The sequence below is a fragment of the Microplitis mediator genome, chromosome 2 (genome assembly GCF_029852145.1).
Source record: "Microplitis mediator isolate UGA2020A chromosome 2, iyMicMedi2.1, whole genome shotgun sequence".
NCBI lineage: Eukaryota > Metazoa > Arthropoda > Insecta > Hymenoptera > Braconidae > Microplitis > Microplitis mediator.
In genome coordinates, this window is record NC_079970.1 from 10820092 (window position 1) to 10846679 (window position 26588).

General features: G+C 29.1%; 2 protein-coding genes across 4 annotated transcripts in view; one reads left to right on the top strand and one right to left on the bottom strand.

Annotated features, from left to right (window-relative positions):
- Window positions 1–8149: 8149 nt before the first annotated feature.
- On the bottom strand, window positions 8150–18836 carry LOC130678773 (solute carrier family 35 member E1 homolog). Its single transcript, XM_057486231.1, has 3 exons — window positions 18410–18836; window positions 10317–10525; window positions 8150–10247 (listed from the first exon to the last, which is right to left on the bottom strand). Exons 1-3 carry the CDS (start codon window positions 18726–18728, stop codon window positions 9744–9746), a joined length of 1032 nt encoding a protein of 343 aa, XP_057342214.1. The 5' UTR covers window positions 18729–18836; the 3' UTR covers window positions 8150–9743.
- A 4233-nt stretch (window positions 18837–23069) lies between these two features.
- Window positions 23070–26588, top strand: part of LOC130678771 (DNA-binding protein RFX2) — a 115527-nt gene continuing 112008 nt past the window's right edge. The window contains exon 1 of one of the 3 annotated variants that reach the window (XM_057486229.1): window positions 23070–23458. The gene's annotated coding sequence lies outside the window, so the exon portion shown is untranslated. Of the gene's footprint in view, window positions 23620–26588 lie in introns of all 3 variants that reach the window. The other 2 variants (XM_057486228.1, XM_057486230.1) reach the window with 2 other exon arrangements.

Here is a 26588-nt window from a genome sequence, read left to right on the forward strand (position 1 = left end):
CTCTTGAAACATTAATAAATAACTGATAAAAAAATGGATGGTAAAAATATTGATTGCTTTTTTTTTACGACACTAAAAATTACCTAAAATTCATGTCTCTACACTAGAATACTCCCTTAATAAGCATCAACTATATAAAAACAATATATCAACCTAACCTCAAATAAGTATAGACGGTGCAACATAAAAATTTAACTGTAACTCACTACCCTGATTAAACAAAATGATTAAAAATGATTTCACACGTTAAATGTCCATAAGAGACAGGATTAGAAATGATTTGAAGGATTAAAAAGTATTTAAAATGATTAAAAAACAAATCATTTTAAATCATTTTTAATCATTTTGTTTAATCAGGGTAGTATCTCATGGTTGTCTAACAAAAATTAGTTACAGATAGAGCTGTACAAAAAATAAAATTTACCTCATCAGTTATCTCATGGTTATTCCGTCGCTAATAGTAACAGATGGAGCTATATAAAAATATAATAGTAACTGTGATGTCCTATCACGGTCAGTACGAGCGATTAAAGCAACACCGCGTAGATTATGAGATAAACGCGATTCCGCGGGATTATTTAAAGATATCAGCATTTAATTTTACAATATAATATACTCTGTCGTGTTTTAGTTATATCTTATCATATTTTTCTTTGGGAATTTCCAAAGAATTTATTTAAGCTAGGCCTGGCCACTTAAGCATTTCTCTATTCTTCGAGATCATAAAATTGTAAGATCTCGGGAAAACCCGTAGTCTTAGGAAACTTATTTTTCCCAAGTTTGTCCTTTTATTTAAAAGATGGAATTTGTTCTAGATATAAGCTCTTTATTTTTTGTAAACGTAAAATATTTATAAATATTGTAACTGTATTATTTAAGCTAAAAATAGTTGAGCCGATTAGAGACCCTAATAAACTTGGATACCCTAATGTCGGAAAAACGGCAAGTCCAGAGCCATAAAAGATCGTACCCTGGGAAAAACCCTAACTACGCCGGATAACAGCACAGCTGCAGAGCAGACGGAGCCGGTGGTCAAAAGGAGATCCGATCCTGCCAGAGGAGGTCGCTCACGTGACGTCAGATGGACCAGCCCTAGGACGGACCCAACTCCCCCACTCAAACCATCAGCGCGGACTTGCCATAATTTTAAGTTATGTTAAGATAGAAAGATTGTCTGAGTCGAGTAGACAAGACGTGCCTTATAAACCTACTGATAAAATACAGACTTCTAGAATCATAATTATTTATTTAATTATTTTGTTTTATTCGAAGAGCCTGCAGTTAAGCTCAAAGTTATTTTATTTTTTTCTATTCATCGCGCTCTCGAAGTCGAATATTTTAATATTCCCAGGCGAATCGACCCCGTCGATAAATTTAAGACCTTAAAAATAACCTTCTAGCCAACCGCTAGGAGGAGGCGATTACATAACTAATCAGCATTTCATGATTGTCCAGCCGCTATTAGCTACAGATGGTGCCACATAAAAATATAAATGTAACTCACCAGTATCTAATGGATGTCCAGTAATTATTAGTTATAGATTGAGCTGCTTAAAAAATAAATTTCACCTCGCCGTATCTTATAGTTGTTTAGTCACGATTAGTTATATAGAGCACTAAATCAAACATATATGGATCATGAAATAGTAGTCAACTCCAACCAGCTGTAGCAGCCCAGTGGATATCACGCAAGACTCATAATCCTATGGATCCAGGTTCAACTCCCGTCGCCGCCTAACTGGAAATCACGGTTAATTCGATAATAGCTTCATAAAAAAATAAATCTAAATATGAATTGTAAATTGAAAAAACGGACAAGTAGAGCCAGCATAAAATAGAAAAATAAATTTTTTTTTTTTTTTCAAAATTAACGAGTTATCATGAACTCAGATTTTTCGCTAACCATTGGCTACTTTTCATATCTTGTCATTAGCTCATATTTTTTAGCCAGCGATTAGCTATTTATAATTGCACTCTCACTACCTCATTGTTTTAATCTAGCTATTGGATATAAGTTTGAATCTATCCACTGGCTTGTTCTGATCATTCAGTCATCAGCTCAAGGAACTCGAAAACATTAGTGTGAATACATTTTCGAGCTCTTCAAGCTCGAAAATACTCTTGCATGTAATTGTTTTTTAAGCACATACAAGTTAAGTTTTAAATTAAAGTTACAAAATTTAAGAATCAAAAATAATTAATGAAAAGGCGTTTATTAATTTTTATTCACTATTATGTTCAATAAAATAAATGTATTCAGAATGAAATCAATGTAAGTGATCGAAATAAGTATTTAAATAAGTTTTGACTCAGATCAGAGCATTGATATATGAAATAATCGAGAAAAATATCAAAAACGGTATTTTTTTAATTATTCTGTTGATAATATTATGTAAACCAAAGAAGGAGTTACATGACATTGTGTGGTAATTGAAACAGACCATAAAGAAGAAGAGTTGGTATGATTTTGAACTCATTTTAGTACATAATATTATGATTTATCCGAGAAAAATAACATAAAATGTAACTTATTAAACTTTTAGACGCCGATATATTTTGAACTAATTATCCGATTTTGATGTTCAATGGAACAATCGACGCGTTTTATTCAGTTCTAGGCTGATAAGATTTTGGAATTATAAGGTTCAGTTGTTTCAAAGATAGTCACAAATTTACCATGGATTTACCGTAAACTACGGTAGGCTTACCGTGAAATACGGTAAACCCGCCGTAATTTATGGTGATTTACCGTAAATTTACCTATTTTAGGTACCCTGATTAAAAAAATGTATTTGACAGGATTAAAAAGGATTAAAATTTTAATACTTTCAAATCCTTCTAAATACTGTAAATCCTTTTTTAAAATTCACGATTAATCATATTAAATACTTTTTAATACTAAAATAATCGAAAGGAGTAGAAGGATTTGAAAGGATTTAACTAGCATTTAAAATTTCTAATGCTACCGAATACTTTTTAATCCTGAAATAATATTTTTATTTCGTTATCTTTTTAGGATATAAAAAGATTTAACTAGCATTTAAAATTTCTAATGCTATTAAATACTTTTTAATCCTGAAATAATATTTTTATTTCGTTATCTTTTTAGGATATAAAAGGATTTAACTAGCATTTAAAATTTCTAATGCTACCGAATACTTTTTAATCCTGAAATAATGTTTTTATTTCGTTATCTTTTTAGGATATGAAAGGATTCAACTAGCATTTAAAATTTTTAATGCTATCGAATACTTTTTAATCCTGAAATAAAGTTTTTATTTTAATATCTTTTTAGGATATAAAAGGATTCAACTAGCATTTGAAATTTCTAATGCTATCGAATACTTTTTAATCCTGAAATAATGTTTTTATTTCGTTATCTTTTTAGGATATGAAAGGATTCAACTAGCATTTAAAATTTTTAATGCTATCGAATACTTTTTAATCCTGAAATAAAGTTTTTATTTTAATATCTTTTTAGAATATAAAAGGATTCAACTAGCATTTGAAATTTCTAATGCTATCGAATACTTTTTAATCCTGAAATAATGTTTTTATTTCGTTATCTTTTTAGGATATGAAAGGATTCAATTAGCATTTAAAATTTTTAATGCTATCGAATACTTTTTAATCCTGAAATAAAGTTTTTATTTTAATATCTTTTTAGGATATAAAAGGATTTAACTAGCATTTAAAATTTCTAATGCTATCGAATACTTTTTAATCCTGAAATAATGTTTTTATTTCGTTATCTTTTTAGGATATGAAAGGATTCAACTAGCATTTAAAATTTTTAATGCTATCGAATAGTTTTTAATCCTGAAATAAAGTTTTTATTTTAATATCTTTTTAGGATATAAAAGGATTCAACTAGCATTTGAAATTTCTAATGCTATCGAATACTTTTTAATCCTGAAATAATGTTTTTATTTCGTTATCTTTTTAGGATATGAAAGGATTCAACTAGCATTTAAAATTTTTAATGCTATCGAATACTTTTTAATCCTGAAATAAAGTTTTTATTTTAATATCTTTTTAGAATATAAAAGGATTCAACTAGCATTTGAAATTTCTAATGCTATCGAATACTTTTTAATCCTGAAATAATGTTTTTATTTCGTTATCTTTTTAGGATATGAAAGGATTCAATTAGCATTTAAAATTTTTAATGCTATCGAATACTTTTTAATCCTGAAATAAAGTTTTTATTTTAATATCTTTTTAGGATATAAAAGGATTTAACTAGCATTTAAAATTTCTAATGCTATCGAATACTTTTTAATCCTGAAATAATGTTTTTATTTCGTTATCTTTTTAGGATATGAAAGGATTCAACTAGCATTTAAAATTTTTAATGCTATCGAATACTTTTTAATCCTGAAATAAAGTTTTTATTTTAATATCTTTTTAGGATATAAAAGGATTCAACTAGCATTTGAAATTTCTAATGCTATCGAATACTTTTTAATCCTGAAATAATGTTTTTATTTCGTTATCTTTTTAGGATATGAAAGGATTCAACTAGCATTTAAAATTTTTAATGCTATCGAATACTTTTTAATCCTGAAATAAAGTTTTTATTTTAATATCTTTTTAGAATATAAAAGGATTCAACTAGCATTTGAAATTTCTAATGCTATCGAATACTTTTTAATCCTGAAATAATGTTTTTATTTCGTTATCTTTTTAGGATATGAAAGGATTCAATTAGCATTTAAAATTTTTAATGCTATCGAATACTTTTTAATCCTGAAATAAAGTTTTTATTTTAATATCTTTTTAGGATATAAAAGGATTTAACTAGCATTTAAAATTTCTAATGCTATCGAATACTTTTTAATCCTGAAATAATGTTTTTATTTCGTTATCTTTTTAGGATATGAAAGGATTCAACTAGCATTTAAAATTTTTAATGCTATCGAATAGTTTTTAATCCTGAAATAAAGTTTTTATTTTAATATCTTCTTAGGATTTAAATGAATTTAACCAGTATTTGAAATTTCTAATGCTATCGAATACTTTTTAATCCTGAAAAAATGTTTTTATTTCGTTATCTTTTTAGGATATGAAAGGATTCAACTAGAATTTAAAATTTCTAATGGTACCGATTACTTTTTAATCCTGAAATAATGTTTTCATTCAGTTATCTTTTTAGGATATAAACCAATTTAATCAGTATTTAAAATTTTTAATGCTATTGAATACTTTTTAATCCTGAAATAATTTTTTTATTTCATAACCTTTTTAGGATATAGAAGGATTTCACCAGTATTTAAAATTTCTTATGCTATCGAATACTTTTCAATCCTGAAATAATTTTTATATTTCGTTATCTTTTTAGGATAAAAAAGGATTCAACTAGCATTTGAAATTTCTAATACTATTGAATACTTTTTAATCCTGAAATCATATTTTTATTTCGTTATCTTTTTAGGATATAAAAGGATTCAACTAGCATTTGAAATTTCTAATGCTACCGAATACTTTTTAATCCTGAAATAATGTTTTTATTTCGTTATCTTTTTAGGATTAAAAAGTATTTAAAAGTATTTGACAGTTTAAATCATTTCAAATCCTGTTAAATCATGTTTTCAGGATTAAATAGTATTTAACAGAATTAAAAAATTTGAATCATGTTAAATCCTTCTGAATTATATTTTCAGGATTCGATAGCATTCATAAGGATATAAATTTTTTTAATCCTTTCAAATACTTTTGTTTAATCAGGGTAAATTTTACCGTTGATTTGCCGTAAATTTACGGTAGCTTCACTGTAATTTTCAATAAATGTTAGCGTATTCTCACGGACCTAATTTACCGTGAATTTACGGTATTTTACGGTAACTTTATTTTCATAAAGACTACTTACAATTTCATGGTTTCACATGTACTTGAAGATCAGAACGTTTTTCGCGCGACGAAAATGAAAAAAATGATGTACTTTAACTGCTTAAGGGGTAGTTCCAGAGATTGGGGCCGGCCAAAAATTTTTGGCCGACATACCAGCATCTACATGAGAAACATTTCTGGAATCTAATTATCCAATAGATTTTTTATTATCAAATTTTTTTTTCCGTTGCGCGAAAAACGTTCCGATGTTCAGGTATATGGTTTCACATAATTAATGAAGGGAAAGACGACAAAATTCTGTTTATTTATAATTTTAATTATACATAAAATAGATTCACTGTATAATAGAATAGATTTGAACCGAATACATAAATAAAACGCAAAACGGCAATAGTCTTATAGCGAGGCTTGGGCGCAAATGTTCTTGAGCACACTAGTGGAAGAACCTTAATTCTAAGAATTCTTTTCCCTGTAGCCCCGAACTAGTTTTATGACAAGGTCCGACTGTATTAGGTTGCTAAAAAAATACACATACTATATAAATATAATTTTGTTAAGTTGCCTACCTGAAGAAATTTCAATAAAAAAACATTTGAACCAGCTACTTTTATGTCTTACTATGATATGAAGTTCACCAAAGAACAAAAATTCGACAAAAATCCGAGTTTCATATTGTGGATCCCTGAATCGGGGTAAGAGAAATTAAAAAAAAAATTTTTTTTTCAATAGATCATAAAAGTACGCAAATTCAGAGTGAATTCGGCACAAATAAGAAAATTATCAATATATACCCTAGTAACACATGCTTGAGCAAGATTCTGATGCCAGTGCCTTGAGCAAAATCCCTGGTCACTAGTGTCTTCTTCTACGTGTGGGTCTTCCGCAAGATTATTTAGCAAGAAATCGTCATCAAGACTTGTGCATGACTTGCTCAATGCATTGTACACAAGAATATTGAAAACATCTTAGATCCAGTTCAGTTAAAAAGTTTCTGGTGCATATCTTGGACCAGTTACTTACGGCAGGTACTTAGACATGGCTTGCTCAAGATCTGCTCAAGGCTCAAGGTCAATTTTGGGCCTTGAGCAGAACTCGAGCAAGCCATGAGCAACTATTTTCAACTATAGTCTTCCTCCAGATTCGAGTTATAATCTGGACCAAATTTCTTGTGTAAGGCTTGCACCGAACTTGCTATTGAAATCTAGCCACGAGTATCTGCAGGAAGACACATGGGTAGGAAAAGACACTAACTTCCATCGAACTTGAGACCATAGTTGCTCAAGCTTTGAACAAGATTGTTATGTGGTAAATAGGTGAAAAAGGTTATTATGCCATATTTTTAAAGAACTATCCGTTTGAAATATAAGTGCTCTGACTTTGGTATAGAAACACGGTCGGCTCGCGCCGCCCATGTACACGCACACACATATATTTGTCTTTGAACATGTACTTGGCATGAGACACTACCGTGTCTCCAAATACGATAAATTTAGCCTGTGCTACGGTAAATATATTGTAATAACACCCAGCCCTTTTATTTCACATAAGATTATTCGTTTACGGGAAAAGAAATGTTCAAACCACTGTGAATTATAATAAATTTAACGTAAAAAACCAAGCAGTGATGTAAAAACCCGTAAAATACAATAAATTCATCGCAGAATATGATAAATCTACCATAAAACAGTTGGGAAATCCGGTGTGAAAAAAAACCATCATAGGACAACAGGTAAACCCACTATAGAATACGGCTAATCCGCCGTATTATTAATTAATTATTTAATTTAATGTGAGCTTTATTCGATTTTCTGAACTTTCTTTTGAATTTCTGATAGAGCAACTTTAAAGTTGCATGTTTGAATAATAACTAATAACTAATAAATAAAAAATAGTGATTAAAACTAGGGAAGAAATATATGAGTACACAGAAGCGGCTAAGGCAGCCGTTCGGCACGCGCGTGGCTCGGGCGATCACCAAAGCTAAGTAGCATCGAGCATGATTACTACTTGGCTAGGTGACCGCTTGGCCGCGTACGGGTTCGAACGAAAGTCTCTGACCGTTAGGCGCGGAATGATGATCCAGTGATCGGTACAGTGGGAATTTTATCGACCACTGGAGCCTCACCCAAACCGAACTGTACTGGCTAGGTTTTCTCTGTGGTTTCCCTACGCCACTGCACCTCCATTGCAAGGGAGGTAGGGGGGCATCACCGTAATGATGCAGTACAGTATAAGCACAAGTCGGGCCACAGCCGCAAAAATTGGGTACAAGGAATAATGAGCTTAGGAAATTGAAAAGTAAGGGATTTATAACAATATATTCTGTAAAAAACTAATAAGTTGTACAGTGAAGGAAAAATACTAAATAAATATGAGTACACAGAAAAAAGTATTTCTTGGCGCAAAAAATTTTTACTTGCCCGAAAAAAATTTTTACTTACCCCAAGAAATTTTGTGAATTATAAATGGAAAGCAAAAATTTTCTTGGTGCGAGAAAAAATTTTCTTGAGGCAAGAAGAAATTTATCGCGCCAAGAAATTTTTTCTACTCCTAAGTTTTTGTCTTCAATTCATAATGTAAAATATTTCTTGAGCCAAGAAATCCTTTTTTTTCTGTGTACCGTCGTGTTGGGATATTTTTCTAATGAGTTTTGAAATTCATTTCAAATCTGAATTTTCTGGAGGTTCGGTATTTTTATATGTTGCTTTTGACATGATTATATAATAATTTTAGTTGGTTTAATACCAACTGTATCTTGAAATCAAAATTTCAATTTACTTTCTGATCTATCTTTCTTCGTTATTCAATCATCAGCTATTTTTATGAATTCTAGATATAGTCTAAATTATATTACTATCAACAAAATCATATATTTTTTATCACATTAACATTTTGATTCATGTTAAAGATAATAAAATTGTTTAGAAAATATGATTTTAAACTATTCACACGGCTAAACGCATATAAAAAGTGACTTTTTAAGTCATTTTGATCCGCACTTTCTAATCAGGGTAAGCTTTCATATTCATCAAGATTATTTTTTCAATGATTCTTTTAAAAATATCATTTGCGAAGTAATTATCTGATTTATCTTTAACAATAAATATATAATGATGATTGATGTTATGAGTCATTTTGAAAATAAATTGTAAAATATTTACAAAAATTTGTATTCTTCCTTTCATCCAGAGAATTTCTCTAAAAATATCGTATTTTGTGCTTAATTATTATTTTTCTTCTTTAACCAACTTTTCTTTCTGATTAACAAATCAATCAAGATTACTTTTCCATCTTAATGCTGTGAAAAATTGAATTATGCTGTACGGAATTTTCGTACCCGAAGATGGAAGTTCACTTGGAGCTATTAATATTTAAATATTTCTCTGAGATTTAATAATTATTTTTCAGGACTAATAATCTTTATTTACAACAATTATTATTCAAGAATCATGATTTTTTGGAAATTTACCATTTAAACATTACAAAATTTACAAGAGTTTATTGAAACTCTAGCAGTTGTGAGACTTAATGTTTTTGAAACGAATATTAATGAAGAACTTGTAGAATTATTCTGAATAACAGATTTTTCTTTCGTTTATTTACGATATTATTATATGATTATTTTATGAAAAGTTCCAGGTAAAAATAAATTTTTGGAATTGTCATCATCTAAAAGTTTACGTTGAATGCTTTCAGAATATTAATTTCAGTTAAAATTACTACCGAGTTTTCAGTCATTATTAAAAATATAATCTTTATGTATAATTACAATAGAAAAAAAAATCTGTACGAATGAAGATTGAATTGAAGCGAAAATAATTATTATCTCAATGATGAAAAGTTTGGAATAAAATAGAAACAAATTTATAACAGACTGTTTAATAATTCGAAGGCTAGATTATGAGAAGCCGCCGAGTATCTTCAACCCAATCATTATTATGAAATTTAGACTTATCTTTGTCACTTAAGTCGACGTAACTAGGTAAGAGAGATTGCTTTTTTTGTGCTTGTCGTTGATTATATTTAGCTTTATTGTACAAAAATACACCAGTAATTGCAAGTAACATTCCAAAAATATTTAGACCGGTCACTGGATTACCAAGAATAAAAAGTGTAACTATTATAACAAAAATTCGTTTACTTGCGTTTGCAACCGCATAAGTTAAAGGCGTTACAATCGACATTACAGAAAAGGCTACGATATTTTGGCACCAATTTAAAAAACCATCTAATAATAATAAACATAAAATTTTGTAACTTTCCGATTTCATTGTTACAAAGTCAGAAATTAAACTTTTCAAATCATAAAAAGTCCAGATTGGTAAGAAAATAAATAATGCTAATCGTCCTAAAATAAATAGAAGCCTCAGATGATGGACACCGGTATCACAAAGCACCTACAACAATGATAAAAATTAATTATGAACAATATAATAATAAAAGAAAACATAAAAATTATATTTTACTTTTTTAGAATAAATATTTTGGAGAGAAAATGCCATTGTTGATGCCAAAGCACTGATGAGTCCAATAAGATTGAAACTAAGTTCGGTAAGGGTGGCTATGGCTACCCCACCAACAATCGGTACCAAGCTCAAATAAATGTCAAACGTTTGTTGTTCCCGCAGAATCAATCTTGACAAGATGACTGTGAAGAACGGCATGGTAGCCTTCACTAATTCAAAGTTAAATTTCAATCAGTTGTTAATAACTAAATCAATCATTCAACTTATTAACATTAATAATGTTGAAACTTATTTTTAATAATTAAAAATAACTTTCAACTAAAAATCTATCAAATTATAAATGCATTGTCTATGTATTATTGTAACTAATTTGCTATCAATTTATGCCTATCACATTTATTAACAATTTCAAATAGCTTTCAAACTGACTCACGGACCGATCACGAAATTTATTCATACTTATGAAAAGTTTTATTAATACGCATCAAAGAATTTACAAATTCTCGAAAGGCTCCAAGTCTATTTTAACATATTCAAGGTAGTTGATAGAAAAAAAAACCTTTGTTGGATGCAAACAAAAAAATTAGCTCCATTACCTGTGAAAAAACCTTCTTATAAAATTTCATTAGATTAAAAATTTTATAAGATTGCTGTAATGAAATTTTATAAAACTTAATTTAGTGCAATTAAGTTTTATGAAATTATTTAAAATTTGACAGAACTTTATACAATTTCCAAACATTTCAAGAAATTTTATACAAAGATTTTTTTCACGAGATAGACATTAACAATATTAAATTTTGAAAAATTTCAGAAAATAAAGTAAATTTTCATGAAATTTTAGGGGAGCTTGTAGTTTTATCGGATTCTAAAAATTTTACAAAAATATGTAAGATATTACAGAAATTTATACAATTTCATAAAACTACAGGAATTTCTTAAATAGTATATTACATACCTAGGCCAGTAAAATGAGAAAAGTCTCAGAGCACATGTAATTGTTGGCCGAGGCGAAGCCGAGGCTGACAAACATGTGGTCTGAGGCTTTCTTTTTTACTGGCCAAGGTGCGTATACTATTTTTCTGCTCGACGAAGCCGGAAAGTCGCAACTTCGTTTGGGGCAGCGGCCCGAAAGTTGCCACTTTCCGGCCGGAGGGCAGAAAAAGATTTTTTTACGAGTAAATAAATCAAGAAGTTTATTACATCAGATGCATATTACATTTTCTAAAGGTTTTCGATGATGAATCCTTTCTGATTTATGAAACGTTAAATCAAAAGTTTTTACTGGAACAGCGATAACTAATTAGAACATGAAAGTGCATCAATCTCAATGAAATTTGTTTTGTGGTAACTCAAAGTCGTAATTTTTTGAATTCAACTATCAGATTTCGCGTTCAATCTATATCAATAAAAATATTGACAAAAACAAAAATCTAGGTATTTTTTCCAGCACTTCATGACCTGCTCTTTAGGATCTTTTTTTTCTTTTTACTAACTCACTCAAATCATTTAAAAATAGAAGCCTAAAGCTTTAAAATGTCGTTTTTATCGTTTTGATAGTAATATTTTAACTCGAGTGATGGCTTTTTGAAAGGTCATAATTTTTTTTTAGAGAGCAAAAGCAAAAGTAATTGTTAAATTACCGTAATAAGTGCATAAATCAACTACTATAAGATGTTCTAAATTCTATCAATTCATTTACACAATGAATTAAAAAAAATAAAATAATATTCTTGAGTTAATCGTGGTCTTTTAATTGTTTAATAAACTGTAAGAAACAATACTTCTAAGCTAGGCGAGCTCAAAAATGTAAAGTGCTACGAATTAATGAGTGTAAAGTTAGCCGACATCCGACAATTTTTATTTTCGGCAAAGCATATCTCCGACGCAATGTAAGTTCTTTACGTTTGAAAGTGAGAATTGGCGCGTTTCGTCAAATCCTAAATGTCTATTGAGAAAAAAATTTTTTTTTCAGTACCTAAACGACAATTTAAACAAAACTTTCATAAGCTCTGCTGACGTTATCCAACAATCTAATTTCATGAAATTGAAATATTCTCGTATACTCATTGTAAAATATTAACTTAAAAACTACATTAAATATTTATTTGCTGGATCGGGATGGTGAAAGAAATAAGAAGTCACTGATTTGGTGTATTGTCCATATTTAATAAAAATAAATCACAGATAATAGCGTAGAGTACAAGAGTCGATCACGAGTTCATATTAGAGCACTTATTGAACATTATTCGATTGCATTTGAGTTCAGTTGAGTTTTATATAAATTGCATGGCACCGTACACATGAACATTATTTATACATATAGAGCGTAGTTGAAGATCGAGTTTGTTGAGTTTAATGAATACGAGTTTATAAATTTACACGGCACCATACACGTAAATTAATTTACACAAAAGAGCGCAATAAAGAATAAGTTATTAACAATTAATGATTTACAATTATCATCAATAGTTCGAGTATACATTTTGTCACAATTAAATTTAATTCGCGACACAGAGTACGAGTAAGAAGAGCAAAAATATAAGAAGCGTAACGAGCCGAGTCTGAACGTATAATAATTACTTTGCAGTCACAAATAATATTTGATATTGATTTTTGAGATTAAGATTACTGGATGACTGAATGATGACGTCAGTCATACCAGTTGACATCGAGTACGAGTAAATAATTAAGCAATGAGTAATAAAGTAAATTGCAAATTGCAATAATTATTTGTGGCTGCAAAGTCACGTGATGGCGAGTATGTGAATGAATATAGCCCGCACGTTAGTTTAACACGCGGTCACCACAGCAATGAGCACAGAGTTTATATATGAAAAACCGGATATAATTGAAGAATATAGATGATAACAAATACATGGTGTATCAGCGAGTTACAATTAGAATGATGTACTTGATAGTGTAGAGTAATTAACACGATGTAATTGAATTACAATAAAAACTGGTAGCACGTGGTGTTCTATCACAAGTGTTGTAGAATAATGCCAGTTGCCGCGTAGCTGGCTATCGAGTTGAAATTCCGAGTATCAGAGGGCGCGTCGATAGCAGCACCTCTGGTAGAGCGTCGAGTTATCAAATGTTCTGGCGCGAACATTTGAAATTTACGCAACAACTCATCATAATTTAGATGTCCATTTTCCATTTTTTTTAATTTTCTAATTACAACCTTTGGAAGGTTACAACTACTTGAACAATCGTTCGAGTAAAAAAAAAAAATTTTTTTAAATTTATTTTTGTAAAATCTAAATTTCCATTTTTTTAGTTTTTATATTAGAATCTTTAATTCAAAAATATTAATAAAAATAAATTCTCGAAAAATTTTGGAAACGCATATCAAACTCAAAATTGATCAAATTGAAAAAAAATGGACATGTTTATTTTTGATAAAGCTAATTATCCATTTTTCATTTACTTTTTTTTCCAGTAGAAATAAAGTTATATTAAAAAATTAATCAAAATTATTTTATCAGCGCGATATATATTTAAATACATATATTATCCGTACTCCTTCTAATATCGCGTTACTAAATCCAAAAGGACTTATATTGTTACATGCCTTTTTGGCTTTAGTCACTAAGCCTCAAGCCAAAAGGGCTTATAATTTTTTTTTTTAACTATATATATTGTAGACTTATTCCAAAGCTGAAAGTTAAAAAAAAAAATCTTTACAACGGTTAACCCTGTGGGCCAAACCCCAAAACTTCCCACTGTTTTCTAGCTCGGAGAGCTCGGAATCGTTAATATTGTTAAACTTTTGAGCTCCTCGAGACGAAAGAGCTCGTCGAGACTTAGATTTGATCAAACTTTGAAACAAATCAGTCAAGCGATTTACAAGTTATACAACAAAAACCTAAAAAGAAAATTTAATTATTAAATTGTTATTTTTCGTATAACTTGCAAACTACTCGACCGATTAACTTCAAAATCTAATCAGTTCTAAGTATTGGTGAGCCCTTCCGATTGCTGCCAAGGACATTCAAATCGGTTGATTCGTCCCAAAGATTCGAAAATTGGACCGAAATCAATAACTTTTCTTTGTTTGAAAATTTACATAACGGGAAGTTAAAAATTTTAAAAGCAAAAAGGGTGTATAATTCAAGCTGTATACTTTTTTGGCTTACAAAATTTTTTTCCAATTTTCAGCTTTAGAATAAGTCTACAATATAATTAACAAAACAAAAATTATACGCCCTTTTGGCTTGAGGCTTAGTGACTAAAGCCAAAAAGGCATATAACAACATAAGTCCTTTTGGATTTAGTAACGCGATATTAGAAGGAGTACGGATAATATATGTATTTAAATATATATCGCGCTGATAAAATAATTTTGATTAATTTTTTAATATAACTTTATTTCTACTGGAAAAAAAAGTAAATGAAAAATGGATAATTAGCTTTTTCAAAAATAAACATGTCCATTTTTTTTTAATTTGATTAATTTTGAGTTTGATATTCTTTTCCAAAATTTTTCCAAAATTTATTTTTATCAATAGTTTTGAATTAAAGATTCTAATATAAAAACTAAAAAAAATGGACATTGAGATTTTACAAAAATGAATAAACAAAAATTCTTTTTATTCGAAACGAACGATTTTTCAAGTAGATATGACCTTCCAAAGGTTGTCATTAGAAAATTAAAAACAAAACGGAAAATGGGCATCTATATTATGATGAGTAAACGAGAATATTTCAATTTCATGAAATTAGATTGTTAGATAACGTCGCAGAGCTTATGAAAGTTTTATTTTTTTAATTGTCGTTTAGGTATTGAAAAAAAAAATTTTTTTTCTAAATAGACATTTAGGATTTGAAAAAATGCGCCAATTCTCACTTTCAATATGTAAGTAACTTACATTGCATCGGAGATATGCTCTGCTGAAAATAAAAATATTGTCGGATGTCGGCTAACTTTGCACTCATTACGAATAATGTTTTAGAGTTTGAAGAGCTTAGTGTAACAATTTTAATTGCTTTCTATAAACTATAACGGTTATAATTACTGGCAAATATTTATACTGATCGGTTTTAGGTTATAAATAATAAAATAAACACCTTCATTTCTGCGTTACTATCATTTAAATAAAAATCAATTATAAGCAGTAAAACATGAAGTACTGAAACTGAATTTTCACGGCTGAAGTAAAATAAGGTAAAGGACCCTGTTTTTGACACTTTCAGAGTTACAGCTGAGATTATTCTATGATAACTAATATAAAATTCCATATACATAAACAGTATTTTATATAAAAAACAAGTTTAGAATTTTTAGTAGATTATATTTTTATAGTTTCATGGTGATAAGATAACATATCGCGTCCCGAATGCCAAAAAGGCACACAATTTTTTTTTAATTCACCTATCGCTTTAGAATCACGAAATTGATCAAAAAACCAAATTTTAAATACTAATGCCAAAATGGCCTATAACAGCAAACATATGCCTTTTTGGCATTCATTTTATTTTTAATTTTTTAGCTAATGCCAAAAAGGCGTATAAATAAAAAATCATTAAAATATTAAATTCATTCATTTTTTGTTAATAAATATTTAATTGAACCAATTAATTAATTTTATTGATTTTTTATTTATACGCCTTTTTGACATTAGCTAAAAAATTAAAAATAAAATGAATGCCAAAAAGGCATATGCTTGCTGTTATAGACCATTTTGGCATTAATATTTAAAATTTTGTTTTTTGATCAATTTCGTGATTCTAAAGCGATAACCCGAGCCGAAATATCAGACCCGTTTTAGCTGTAAAAGTGTTCGAATCCTTCGCAGTTTGAATCGCAGCCTTAAAAGACGCCTGTTTAAGCAGTAAAAGTCGGAATGAACTAAAGATACGGTGAAAACAGCTCCACTGAGTTCCATTTTCAATGTAAATCTTATCCAAAGAATTATTATTATTATTATTATAATCATTATTTTAATTTGAAGGTATATATTAAGTTTGGGGATTCCCAACATCTTATAAGGAGCACCATATAGATTTTAATGCGTAACGATTCGATTTCAAATCAAAGTTGAACTTTTATTTATTAATTTTTTTTTCTTCATAAAGCAATAATAATAATAATAATAATAATAACGGGATATAAGTTTTAATTCGAACCAAATTATATTCTAGTATACAAAAATATTAATTTGTTTGGCGCTCAGGTGATGCCCTCGGTAGAGTCGGACTACCGGGGATAACCCCCTGAGCATTTAACTAAAAAAGAAACAATAATAATAATAATAATATTAATAATAATATAATTTATTTAAAGCCGTAAGATGGACGGTGGCGTCTGAAGGTTCACCTAAAGTTTACAAGTCCAATGATATTCATGCTCGTAAACTTTGGCTACTTGAAATTGGTTATTTGTCAGTTTTCATTCAGTAATCTATCGGTCATCAATCAGTTATCTCGATGGAAAGTCTATAGAAAGTGTCTGGGAAGTGTCTGGAAAGTGTCTGGGAAGTGTCTTTCGGACACATTTCGACCAGATACCTATCAAAAACTTGCCAAAAAACACTAATTTCACATAAGAAACATTTCAATTAATAATAATATATTTTATGTTGAATTTATTAAACTTTAAATAAATTATTATTATTATTATTATTAAAAAAAAAAATCCTGTTCCTAAGTAGGGTTCGAACCTGCATCCCTAGGCACGATACAAGAAAAATAATTATTATTATTTAAATTGTTATTATTCTTCGACGCCTGGTTTGAATGTAATCCTGTTAAAATGGGACAAAACTCCACTATTTACAGTCAAACCAGGCGTCCAGTTCATATGGTATTTTATAGAACAGACTCTCTCTTGAACACTCAATTTTCTGAGAATTGTTAGAAAAAAATACAATTTAAACAGGTCTGAATTTTCGACTCGGGAAGTGGCTCCTAAAAAGTTTTCACCGAAAAATTTGAAAAGTAGAATCGTCGAGCTTCAAAATGTTTTTTTTTTTTTTTTTTTTTTTTATTCACGATACGACCATTATCCACATAAATACAGCTACTCAAAACTTACTGAAAAATTTCGAAATTTTCTTTGACTTTAATTTTTTCCCTTAGTATATTTAAATTTGAATTGACGGGTTTAACTTTATGGTTATATACTTTTTTTTTATATGCCTTTTTGGCATTGATGATCATTGTGCCTGAAAGCAAAAAGGCTTTTGTATATTTATAGGTCTTTTTGGTTTTAATTTTTTTTATTATCAAAATATTCATTTCAAATCATTTCTAAGCGATTGAGCAAACAAAAAAAATGTATATGCCTTTTTAGCTTTATTGTAGATCCCCTGATTAAAAAAAATGATTAAAAATGATTTCACACGTTAAATGTCCATAAGAGACAGGATTAGAAATGATTTGAAGGATTAAGAAGTATTTAAAATGATTAAAAAACAAATCATTTTAAATACTTTTTAATCATTTTTTTTAATCAGGGTCTATATACAGCATATGCCTTTTTGGCATTAGGGACACGATATTCAATTCTGGAACGCTCTTCCGTAAACTGCTTACGCTACAACTAAAAAATGGTTCCCACAGCTACTCCTGGCTTAATAGGGGTTATCAGATATTTTCGGCTGTATTTTTTTTCAGAAACAAAATCTCTCAATACAAAACACAGACCGCACTTTGATGCATTATTGTCTAATCTAGCGAAGTGCGCTGTAATTGATTCATAATATCGTTTGATTAAGAGAAAAACTCGGCTAAAGTTTCCATTTACTGTACAAGTGCAACAAAGATAGTACTGTTCGTAGACTTGAGTATCATAGAGAGAAAGTGCGAACCCCTGTTAAAAACTTATTTTTATTAAGATATTCTAGATTTTATTTTTGTTATTGCTATTGATTAGGTACAGGATGAGTTTTATCAATTTAAAAAAAAAATTATTTATCTACTCGAGTCAATTTTTTTTTTGAAATTTAAAATAAAGTTGAAAGTGTCAATAACTGGGTCTTTTACCTTACAAGAGATAAAACTCATAATGTCATAATATTGTCAATTAAAGGGCTACCACTATCTAATAATTAAAAATAAATACAATGAATATTTATTATAATTCATACCGGTATGGGCATAAGATACAGGAACTTTCCAAATACTGATATGGCTGAGTACATTGGCGAGTAATTTACCGAGTGCAAGTGGTACAAGTAAACGAAAATAATAATTCCAAGAAATTTCCGATGTCTTTCGTATACCCCAAAAACGAAAAAACGGATCAGACAATATAGTGATTGAGGTTAACTGTACCATTGTGACTGTCAATGGATAAGGAAATTCTAATAGTAATATTTTTCCAACGACATTATTTGTGCTAGAAATAATATACCACAGAACACATAAAAAAATTACTTTAGCGATATCTTGATTTTGCTTCATCATAATTTTTGGTTTTATACAAAAAATACACACTCGCAATAATAGTTTATATATCTGGTACTGTTGTTTATAAAAATTAAAATACGAGTTTTGTGTTGTGGCACTTGAGGCTCTACCCAAATCGGAGGCGAGGTTGCCAACACACGACCTTAATATTTTCCTCGACTGAAAGTTGACGGATAATTACGGCTCAAACTTGACGACAAGTTGACTGCAAAAAGTTGGTGAAAAATTGGTTGACGCAAACTTTCTCACAACTTTCTGTCAATTTGAAAGTGTCCTAATCAGGGAAGGGCAAGTAAAATACTTGACGTATCATACATAGTTTCATACATGTATAATACTAGGTATAATACCTACTGAGTTTTCTACATGACGTATTTTACGTTTAGTGTTGTAGCGCCACCTGTTGACGTAAGACGAACTCGATAAACATAAATCCAGAGAGAAGACGCATTTTTGCAAAATTTAGCGTAAAAAATTTTTTTTTGTATAAATATAATCATCTTTTTTGAAATTTATTCAGCTACAATTTGCTTTTTTGTTTCTTTGTACGACAATTTGCTGCTGAGATATCAGCCTTCAAATGGAAAAGGATCCTTTCGTGTTTGATTATTGATATCTCAGCAAGTAATGGTCACACAGAAATTTAAAGGGCAGTTTAATAAACTTGAATAAATTCCCTACAAGCTCCATTTTCGATTTTTTCAAAAAAAAATTTTTTTTCATCCTTGATATCCATTTGAAAAACCCCCCTGATTAAAACAAATGATTAAAAAGTATTTAAAATGATTTGTTTTCTAATTATTTTAAATACTTTTTAATCCTTCAAATCATTTCTAATCCTGTCTCTTATGGACATTTAACGTGTGAAATCATTTTTAATCATTTTGTTTAATCAGGGCCATAAAAAATGGCCATTTTCTGGTTTTTTAGTCGACTCATCGCTACTCTGCAAGTATTGATAAAAAAATAATGTTGCCAGGTGATTTTACAGCTTAATGTACCCCAAAAAACCCTGAAAATTTTCAGATTGATCCATTGAACCGTTTGTTTGGACCGATTGCTTAAAGTTTTACAAAACAATTAAAGGAACAAGTTTTGTTCCTTAATTTGTGTCATCATTACTAAAATGAAAAAATTAATTTTTTTTGGATTTTCTTTCATTTTTGCGTTAGTCATTTAGTGAATGTAAGGTAAAGAGGAAAAGCAAAAACCGTCGCTCAAAAAAATATTTTGCGGGAAGATCTTTAAACTAGAGATTTCAAGCTTCAATTTGCTTTTTTAATTTTTTCGATACGATCATTTTTCGCGAAAATAGAGCCTTCCAAAAATCACTAAAAAATTTATAAAATTTTTTTGTTCCTTTAATTTTTTGGATAAGTGTATTAATTATTGTAAAATGAATACTTTCTTTAATTAAATAAAAGTATAAATAATTATTAATAAAATATTTACCGCTGACTCTGTAATCGGAGTTGTGCAGTATTTTTTAGCATATGATTACACTTTAAACATCGAGCAATATTTTTCTTATCCAATTTTTCAATTACAAAATCATTTTCCTCCAAGAATGATTGATACATTTTTTTTTTTAAATAAACTCATTTTGGGTAAAATTATATACTTCGACCCGTCACTTGTGAAGCAATTGAAAAACGGTTCGAAATTAAAAATCGTGCAATTTCAAGTAACATCCGCTAGTTGGCACAAAAATCGACGTATAATACCGTAATTAAGGTATTATACGTAGTTTACGTAAAATACGTAAGAAACTGTCCGTTACGCGTAACTACCCACCCCTGGTCCTAATACTCTGGTAGCCACCTTAACCGTAAGTTAACTTTAAGCTACGGCCGTATTCTGAAGCCAACAGGAAAGTTTTGGAGAACAAACAGTTACCTTTAAGTTGACAGTAAATTGTCTGTAACTTGAATTCAATGTGACTACAAGTGTTCCTGTCAGTCAATGACGTTAAGTTGATTGAAAGTTTCACTTCAAATTGACGGTAAGTTTTTCTGTTAAATTACATTTAGATGACGGCAGTAAATTCGCATCAACTTGCCCGCAAGTATTGTCCAACCGAGGGTTTGCCAGAAACTTGGCGTTAAGTTATCCGAAAATGTTTCACGGCAGAACTTGCTGAGCACCCTAATAGCACAGTTTGCTTTAGCAAGAGTTTACTTACAAAAGTTTCCTTGAATTTTTCGTCAAATTTCCGTCAACTTCGGACTTTTCCGTTTTTTACGACAATTTATATACAACTTGCTATTCAATTTGACGTAAATTTACTACCTGAATTAGATTGCAAATTCACTTCAAAAGTTAACTAGAAAAAAGTTGTCGTCAATTTTCAGGCAAATTTTATGTCAATTTAGTGTTAATTTGACTTAAAAAATTGTAAAGTATATTTTTTTACCGTCAAATTGTAGATATTTTTATGTATAAATTTGCTTACCTTCAGAAATGGTAAGAAAGAACATTGTTGACTTTTTTTTATTGTAAAAAGTTACCTCTAAATTGAAGAAAAATTAACCACAAATTTTTGTTTTCAACTTTTGCTGTCAAATTGTAGGCAAATTCGGGCAGCAGATTTCAGGTAATTTCAACATCAAATTACCGTCAATTTCAAGCTCAAGTGGCTATTAGGGTACCTTATCCACAAGTTAACTTCAAGCTACTGTTGTATTCTAAAGCCAACTTACAGGAAAGCGTTGGAGAGCAAACACCCTGATAGCCAGCTGTACTGTTATGTCCTCAGTGGCCTCAGGTGCCTCCACCTGTTAATGAATTAGTGAACTTGAGATCCATAAATAGGCGCGCATTTAAATTTCATTTGAAATTATATATTATCTTACAACAGTTATTGCGTCTTATCAATATTTAGTCAATAGTTTAAATAATAAATCGTCGTGGCACATACTTATTAAATTATATATTTTATAATAAGAAACTTTAAATAAATAGATAAATAAATCTTTATTTTGTATTCAGAGAAATATAAATACAGTTTGAGTGGTCTTGGAACGTTTCCTGTCACCCGATACTTAAAACCTAAACAAAACACACGCATAAAAATCATGAATAGGCCCTTGTTCTATAGTTAACAGTAAATATGGTTATAAACAAATGCATACTCTATAAACAAATAAGAAAAAGATATATTTGATAAATAAATGTTACTTATAAATGAAAACCATATCACAAGAACTCAATTATTATTGTTAATATATATACGTATTAAATAAAGAGTGACTCGTATAATAAATAAATTAATAGAAATATAGAAATATAACATTAGAATAACTATAATGATGTTTCACGATAAATGATAATGTCAATCGTATCAATTAATTAAATATAGAATAATTATAAAAGAATACACCTCTGATAGTCTAGAATATTTAACTGAAAGATTGTATCCAAATACAGAAAAATAGAATATAAATAATATAAGTAATAAGTAAAGTCATAGAATGGGTAAAGTAAAGAACGTAAATATGTAAGTTTATGTCTCGAATTAGTATTAGTAAAAAGTATAAGTATATTTGGTAAAGAACATGGATATATATATATATGTATATTGTATGAGCCTGAGTGTGAACATGAGAGTAGTGGGGAGAAGTTGGAGAGTAGAGGTCAGAGATCTCTCTGCCGTCTGATGTAACTTCACTTCTCTCCGAGAACTATTGACGAGCACAACTGTTATTACTGATCAAATCTAATCTACACTTTATAATAAAACTCAGTCTTCAGATAAAAGTTATTTTATCAATTACATCTATCCTTATCCATAATTTCATTATTTCATATTAAATAATAATCATAATTATCATCATCATCATAGTCAACAATAAATTTATCACTGTTTTCAAATTCAAAATTGGTCCCGCGTGACAACGAACTGCCCACTGTCCAGGAGGTGGCGTCAGCTCCGATCCTAGTAACCTCCCAGGACATAACATCAGGGTAACTTTTTACGATAAAAAAAAGTCAGTAATGTTTTTTCTTACCATTTCTGAAGGTAAGCAAATTTATACATAAAAATGTCTACAATTTGACGGTAAAAAAATATACTTTACAATTTTTCAAGTCAAATTAACACTAAATTGACATAAAATTTGCCTGAAAATTGACGACAACTTTTTTCTAGTCAACTTTTGAAGTGAATTTGCATTCTAATTCGGGTAGTAAATTTACGTCAAATTGAATAGCAGTTGCATACAAATTGTCGTAAAAAACGGCAAAGTTCGAAGTTGACGGAAATTTGACGAAAAATTCAAGGAAATTTTTGTAAGTAAACTTTTGCTAAGGCAAACTGTGCCATTAAGGTACGGACTGACAAGTACTTATTCGGCGAGCACCTATTGGATGTGTACCGTAATACTGGATTTAGTCTAACGTAATGACACAAATATATCACGAAATTTAAAGTACTCTTATGCTTAATACTCTGTTTCTCGTAGTGTTTTTCTATGTGTGCGTGTTGTGATTTTTTCGGTTCTATTTTTGAAATTATTTATATTTTAGTAGGAGCTCGTGAATAATTAAAACATTATACGTAATCGTACAAAAAAGGAAAAAAAAATAAACGTTTTTCTGCATCCATGTACAAAAAAACAATTCAGTTTGATAGATGAGTAATGCGGTTTGTTGTATGGTAGTCAAGGAGACCGCGAAGTAGACAAGTAACACTGACCGGGCGTCGTCAATAATATTATAAATTAATCGCAGTAAGTTTGACTTTAATATCTAGTTTTTAACGTATTTTTCTCAGTGACAGTCAAAATTAAAATACTAAAATCAACGACATAACTTGGATCTATCATTTTATGAGCTTATCGTAAATTTAAAAATTGATTGACTTTGCAAACAGTGCGATCGTTGAATACAGGTATGATGATAGTATTTCAATTACAATATTTCATAAATAATTTCATTGTTGTTTGATTATTTTACCATCATTATGGAAAAATGTCAGGGGTGGTATCAATTTCAACCTCATCTTCATTTTAGTTTTTAATATTTCAATATTTCATGACGATTATATAGTCTTGATATGATACTGAAGTTTGCCGACGTCTAATAATTTTAAAATTTTTTTAAAAACAATAAATTATAAAAAAAAAAATATCACAAAAATTGCACCTGTAGCTTTTTAATCCTCTACATGTGCATATTTTTTTTTTTTTTTTTTTTTTATGTTAATTAAATTGTTGAAGAAAAATTCGAAAATTGTTGATTGTCTGCTAACTTCCGGATCATAGTCTTGATGCATGTCTTCAAATAATACAACTTTTTTTCAAATACTGTTCAGATTATTTATTTTTTAATATATACGAAAAATTTTTGACAAAAAAAAAACATTAATCTATTCAATTTACAAATTGAGTTGTACTTTCATGATCAGATCTTAAAGTTCATTACCAAGCTAGCCAGGAATATCAGATCACATTTTTTACTTGTTCTTAAATATAGATTACGTGAAAATTTGAACAAATTAAGAGAAATGTTTGATAACAGATTAGGCGAAAACAGTTGGGTAGTTCTGTATTTAAAAATGTAATCTTTTCTTTCTTTTTTGAATCGTTTATGTTCATTTATGATCTAAAAATTATAACAGTAATTTGAGTTAATTTTCGGTAAGCATGAATTAAATTTTTTCATAAAGATATAGTTTTATTCGTGTAATAGATAAGATCCCCTTCTCAAAAGTAAAAAAACCGAGTGTAATTCTAATAGCGGTCTGTCAGACTGGCGTTACCCGTACATTGAGAGAAAAATCCAGTAAATCTAACTATAAAATGACAGTTAAATAGCGCTTCAACTATTTTTTCGGAGTTACTACAACACCAATACACAGTTATTATAAATATCTCTAAGTAGTTATGTTAAATATTTTTTTATTCAATTAACTATATAAATAGTTAATTTAACTGATCTTTAAACTTGTATTCAATTAGGAATTTTAATTTGTTAAACTGAACTTAGGTAGTTAATTCATCTATAACTTTTTCATTAAAGCAAACAAAAATATTAAGTATCATTACAATGTTTTTTAGTTAATTCAATGAATATTTTTTAGTTAAATCCATTAAAAAGTTTGGAAAATTCAAAAGTGCACGCCTCATAACGCTTATTTAATTTTGAAGTCAAAATAACTTGTATCCCTCAATTATAGAGTAAAACAAAAAAAAATGTTTTTGCTACTATCACGCTACTGTTTTTGCAACATTTGACGTCAAAAAAATAGAAAGTAAAAAAGAGTTGTGCAAAAAAAAGCCGCCTGGATGCAGCACCGGTAAAGGGCTCATAACAGAATATATCTATATATATGAGGCTTGCAAAAATATCCGTCAGAGGTAGCATCAATGGAAAAAAATATACACGGGATTTTGCATACATAAATGCTATCAGTCATCACTTTTAATTTAATATTAAAAAAACGATAGAAACTACGATAGTGAATATCGAAAGCGTCATCTTGAGAAAATTCTGAACAAAATGAAAAAAAACCGCTTTCGATACCATAATTTTTTCGGCAGTTATTCTGACTACATCCCAAAAAAGTAGATACATACAGACATCCGGACGTCCAAGTAAAATTTTTTACAAACTCGTTTTTTCTTTAAAGTAGTAGAACCAATGTTCTTTAAAAAACATAAAATAAGTTTTCTCAAGTCTTTTCTTGATATACGTGTACTCATATTATCATATCGATGAAATATCAACGCAATAGAGTCATCTTAAGGCCAGAAAATTGCTTGACCTTGACGTATTGAGAGTAGAGCACTACCTCAACGCTTCGCTTATGAGGCGTGCAATAAATGATTTTTTTTCGTACAAATATACCATTCACATTGTTTTAATTATTAAATAGAGACTCTATAGAGTTTTAATTAGAATTAATTTTTTTTTAAAAGTTCAAGTTTAATTTCAAAGATAAATTATTTATTGAACCATTAATAATAAATATTAATGTCTTGATGTAATATAGGATAAACTATAATACAATCCAAAAATGTAATTGTCACTTTTTCAAATGACAGAGTTGTACTGATGACGAAATTGTTTTTAACTTTGGAATTTAACAGTTCTAAGATATATATCTTGCCAGAGACACTACACAGCGGCTGGGCGCGATCTCGTGGCGAGCATCGAACTACTCCCGCTACTGCTGCCTGGTACTGGTGACTTTCCTCTCCTCCATACATATGTTTTCTCCCAAGAAATTTTTCTCTTGGTTTAAGCAATTTTATTTAGATATTCACTCGTGTTTTGAACATTTTAATTTTTTCATGATTATTTGCTTTAAACGCAAAATTATCATAAATTACACATATACACACTTGACGGAGGAAAAATTTCTAATTCACACCGCCTAAATTTAATACGATACTTGGTTTAATTTTCACACCACAATTTTTACACAGACATTTACACTACACCGAGTCCAATAATATTTTACAGTGTAGAGAAACTAAAATTTGACAGACGCATTTAGGTTTTCATAACGTACAAATGACGAAACTTATTAGCTAAAGGAAAAAATTTGTCAGCTATTAATATTGATCCTAAATGTTTTTTAAAATTATCCAATATTTTTGCGGATTATAACTACATCGAAAAGAGTTAACTCGAATCAAGAAAAATGTTCTTGATTAAAGAACATTTTTTTTTACGATTCGGAACATCAAAATTTTCTTGCTCCAAGTAAATAATTATCATACAATTTTTATCTTGAATCAAAATTTTTTTTCTCAAGTTAACATATTTTTATGCTTAAATCGAAAATGTTTGTACGACGGTGCAGTTTAAGTATTCCAATTTATCTTAAATAATTGATATAAATATTTATTTCTA